Genomic DNA, 4,676 nt, shown 5'->3' with positions numbered 1-4,676 from the left:
TTGGATGAGGATGAAGAAACGGAGGAATAGGTGGACGAAAATGAGGATGAGGCATGATTGTTGTGTGCCATTTCTTTGTGTGAACTTTTTTTATGTCATGATGAACTTGGTTGGATGATGTGGCATGATTGTTGATGTGGAGTGAAATTAAACCATGCTATGTCTTTTATTTATGTTTGAAATATCCATATTTATCTTCATGAAAATGAACAAAGTGCAAGCGCCGGCTGCTCGCGCGTCCGCTGGAGCGGCTCGTGCGCGTCATACTTTGGCGCGGTCATGGAGCCGACACACTCTGACGCGCTAAAAATTCTTATTTCGGCGCTGCATAATATTTTTAGCACGTGCGGTGGTTGGACGTCCATTGGAGATGCTCTAATGACTACTCTTTTTTTTTCTAAATATAAGTTTTTTTAAAGATTTCACTAAAAGACTAGACATGAAGCAAAATAAATGAATATACACTTAAAAATATATCTATATACATCCGTATGTAGTCCCTGGAATCTTAAAAAAACTTATATTTAGTAATGATAGATAAAACGATGTAGAAATATGGTTCGCTTTTGCTCTTGTTTTACAAAACGAAAGCTCTAGTTTCCAGCGTGAGAGGCATGTCGTGGTATGCAGCCACAGCAAAGCCAGGACACTGGACACGTATGTACGTACCATCCCAGGAACTGTACTGACGAGCGCTGCCCCCCTTCCGCTCCCGTCTTAAATGCAAACACATCTAACCTTCACCCGCCCACTTGAATGCCCTCGCGACGTCTCCTACCATGGCTATCTATAAACGCCGGCCGGCCACACCATGCCTCCTCCTCCTCCTTCTATTATCCCGCTATCCAGCAAGAAGAAGCAGAGCAGCTCAGAACCGAGCACAGACCGAAGCGGAGCCAAACGAAAGAACGGACCTAACCTAGCCAGCCAGCGCGATCGACCGAGAGATGGCGCGGTGGTGTGAGCTGGCGGCGGTGCTGCTCGCCGTGTCGATGGCGGCGTCGACGGCGGTGGCGCAGGACGCGCTGCAGACCAAGTGCCAGGAGGACCTGCAGAAGCTGTCGGACTGCATGGACTACGCGACGGGGCACGAGGACACGCCGTCGGCCAAGTGCTGCGAGGACACGGCGGACACGCAGAGGGCGCGGCCCGAGTGCCTCTGCAATATCATCCAGCAGGTGCACAGCGGCAGCCACGGCGTGCAGCAGCTTGGCCTCCGCTTCGACCGCCTCCTGGCCCAGCCCGCCGCCTGCAAGCTCGCCAACGCCAACGTCTCCCTCTGCATCAGTGAGTACCTAGCTCAGCTGGTCACTCACGACCAGCTCACACGGCACCTAGCTCCGATTGACCTCTCTGTGTTTGATTAGTTCATTTCTTTGCCGTGCTAGTTTTGGTGTTCATGCTTTTGAGTCTCGAGATCTCATTACTCACAATATACAGTACTGGACAGTAACTTGATTAATTAGTTTCCTTTGAAATGAACTTGATTAATTACGTTTTTAGAAAGTAAAAAATAGCCCTCGCAAAAAAAAGTAAAAAACAAGTTAAAAAACTTTGAAAAGGGGGGAAAATATAGTATTCTACAGTTTTGCTACACACCAGATGCAGAGGCTTTTTTTGTTTTTTTGCGGGAAACACTAGATGCAGAGGCTGAGGACGTTCCCCTCTTTTTTTGAAAAGAAAAATACAGTTCTGTTACACACTTTTCGTGTGTTGATATTGATAGGGTTGCTAGTGTGGAGGTGGTTGTATCCTAGCTCAACATAGACCAAACCTCGAGTTTACGAATAACTTCTTAGGGCAACTCCAACGCGGGACGCTAGGAGAGGCGCTAGGATTTCTTTCCTATCGATATTTCGATCGACTGGCAGTTGGAGCCATTAGAAAGATGTGTCGCATGCTTCCTTCCTTTTTTTTTTTGCCGTATGTGGCACATAGACAGTTTAATTAGCATACAATTGAAAGGTAGGGCTCTTAGACATTTTCTAATATGATACTCCCTTCGTCTCAAAATTCTTGTCTAAGATTTATCTAAATACTAAATTATGATTAGATACATTTATATCTAGACAAATTTAAGATAAAAATTATAGGACGGAGGAAATACTCCCTCCGTTCCAAAATAACTGTTTCAAGCTTAGTACAACTTTATACTAGAGCTAGTACCAAGTTAAGACACTTATTTTGAGACGGATGGAGTAGTATTTTTTCCTTCATAAGCGTCTGGTGAGGCGGCTTGCGTTGTAGATGCCCTTAATGGTAGGTGAGATACTTGCTTGGTGTATTTGTCAATAATAAGGTCATAGTTGTGACTTCGTTAATCTCAACTAACTAACTCTCCTGTTAATGTTTTGTGTAAACATGGACTATATATTATGGTCTACATGTGGACGTGCATAAGTGCGTCTTTTGTATTCGATGGGTTTTGTAACAAGTAGAGACCCTTGGCGCCGAGAAGTCAATCGTGATGAAATGGGGATATGGCACCGTTTTAAGGCTTATTAAAGGGTAGGAATAGAAAAAAATAAAATCTTTGCAAGCACTGTTCGTTCCTTTGGTTCAAAGCAATGGAGCTAAATAACAGTTGAGAGAATTTTATATAATCTCACAATTCACTTGGATCCCTTTTTAGAGTTTATACTTACAAAGTAAGGGATCGACTCGTACAAGTTATAGTTTGGAGGCTGGTTTGGCTCTAATTTGATCATGTATAATTTTTTCTTCAAAAAAGGGAAAACCCCGGTCTGTGCATCATTATGATCCACACAACCTCATCATGTATAGTAGAATTCATGTGTCTTTCCATTCATGCGAATCAAACATTTAAGTCTATAAAACTTTTGGGCTCGCCAATCCTTTGTTTCACACCTGCATTAATTTCTATTACTCTCGGTAGAGATTTCACTAAAAGACAATATACAGATGTATATATATACATTTTAGATTATAGATTCACTCATTTTGCTTTGTATGTAGTTCATTAGTGAAATTTCTAAATAGACTTATATTTAAGAATGGAGGAAGTATATTTTGTGCGTTTTCTATTCCTACATTTGTAAAACCCTGCGTTTGCACCAAAATCGCAGCTCATAGCCATGCGTACGTACTTATTGGACCCGGTAAGCTATGTATAGGCCGAGCAACAATAGAAAGCAAGCCATGCGTGCGTGTTAGGCCTAAGCCATGCGGAGAAAGCAGGCCACCTGTGCATGCCGGGCCTAGCTGGAGGTCGTCAGGTCATTATCTCGCCAAGAAGATTGAGCCCACTTTGTAACTCTATTATTCCCAATTGTCCGCAATTACCTTGTTTGTAAGCACCGAATTTCCCTGAAAAAAAATCATTTCTCAGTGAGTCAGAGTGCCTAAGATTACTTGTTTTTCTTTTCTTATTATGTGTTTCACTTCTTCAAATACTTTATTGGTACTCAACCGGGAGTGTTCATTCTCGTATCACAGCCAAATTAATGTAGATAATTGTTGATACTTAAGTTTGACGGTGGTTATTTTTGAACACATTCTAATTGCTGATGATGCTCTCCCCTGCTAGACCTGCTGCACCTGACCCCGAGCTCGCCAGACTACGCCCTCTTCGCAAATGCTTCCAAGAGTGAGTTTTCTGAATCCTTTGCCTCGATTTAACAACTATGATCAATCTGCAGATTTAAGAACCTATTTCAGAGAACTGCGGTGTCTTGACATTTTTTTTAAAACCCCATCCATATATTAATTAATTAACAAGGTTCTTACAATCGTTCATTACATAGTTTGTCACGCAGGACGAACCACGAACCATTATTACAAAGCAGAGCATCGGTCCTACTATCAAAACTAAACTTAGCAATCTCATGTGCCATCCTGTTGCTCAACAGTACGGAGTTGGCTAAAACATTAGTTCTGGGAAACATGTTCACGAATATGCTGTTGAAATATGGTAAAAGTGAGGTGTCACGTCATCTATCTTTATTTATGTGAAATTTACCAGTTATTGCATTTGATAGGAGTCCCATCAACAGCTAGTTCTGCGAAATGTTAGAAGATGGTAAAAATGGCGAGTCCTGTTACCTGTCTGCATTGTTGTGAAGCTTACTACTCTCTCCGATTCATATTACTTTGATTATATGCTAACTCGAAGTGTTGTTCTCCCCTGCAGTTACACCGTCCACTGCCGCACCGGCGAGAGACACCGCCGACGGCTTCAAGGTTCCGACGGGGCTCGGTTACGGCATCATGGCGGCGGCCGTGGTCTCTGCTGTCTTCTCATCCATCTTCTGATTTCCGGACAACCACACGCCCTTCCATCCTCTCCTTTCCTTCTATCATCCTGTTTGTTTACATAACTCTGCAAGTTCCCACGCAACGACAATGCTTTAGATGGTACTGTTGTACGCGGATTCGTTCGGATGACGTACTGTTGTTTTACCCCAGATAAGTAGATGGAGAGCTGAGACCTGTATTTCTTCGTGTGGAATATCCTGGAAAATGTGGTCATGTCCTTCTTGTCCTAATTAAAACCTGGGTACGCAAACGCCATGTGTTGGTGCCAGATGCTTAACCACGCAGAGCTATGTTGATTGCTACTTCGTGGATAGATTGTTTAGATGGCCGGGGCTTAGAGCAACTCCAAGCGCGCCATTCAAATGGATGCATGCTTGGTCCGTTTTTTGTTCCTTTGAATC

The 4,676-nt window shown here is 43.2% G+C and overlaps 1 protein-coding gene across 1 annotated transcript; it reads left to right on the top strand.

The window, feature by feature from the left end:
• Positions 1 to 817: 817 nt before the first annotated feature.
• LOC123410761 (non-specific lipid transfer protein GPI-anchored 1) lies at positions 818 to 4,453 on the top strand. The gene is made up of 3 exons (XM_045103701.1): positions 818 to 1,287; positions 3,548 to 3,607; positions 4,151 to 4,453. The coding sequence occupies exons 1-3, from the start codon at positions 948 to 950 to the stop codon at positions 4,270 to 4,272; spliced, it is 522 nt and encodes a 173-aa protein (XP_044959636.1). The 5' UTR covers positions 818 to 947; the 3' UTR covers positions 4,273 to 4,453.
• Positions 4,454 to 4,676: the final 223 nt, after the last annotated feature.

Source organism: Hordeum vulgare, chromosome 7H (assembly GCF_904849725.1).
Source record: "Hordeum vulgare subsp. vulgare chromosome 7H, MorexV3_pseudomolecules_assembly, whole genome shotgun sequence".
Classification (NCBI taxonomy): domain Eukaryota; kingdom Viridiplantae; phylum Streptophyta; class Magnoliopsida; order Poales; family Poaceae; genus Hordeum; species Hordeum vulgare.
Note: the sequence above shows the minus strand (reverse complement) of the source record. Positions and strands in the feature narration are given on the sequence as shown.

What these genes read in the sequence shown, in the direction of transcription:
- LOC123410761 (XM_045103701.1), top strand. Translation starts at nt 948, where the DNA reads ATGGCGCGGTGGTGTGAGCTGGCGGCGGTGCTGCTCGCCGTGTCGATG. An exon ending in CAACGTCTCCCTCTGCATCA is followed by an intron (nt 1,288 to 3,547) that starts GTGAGTACCTAG and finishes CTCCCCTGCTAG; the next exon opens with ACCTGCTGCACCTGACCCCG. An exon ending in CTTCGCAAATGCTTCCAAGA is followed by an intron (nt 3,608 to 4,150) that starts GTGAGTTTTCTG and finishes TCTCCCCTGCAG; the next exon opens with TTACACCGTCCACTGCCGCA.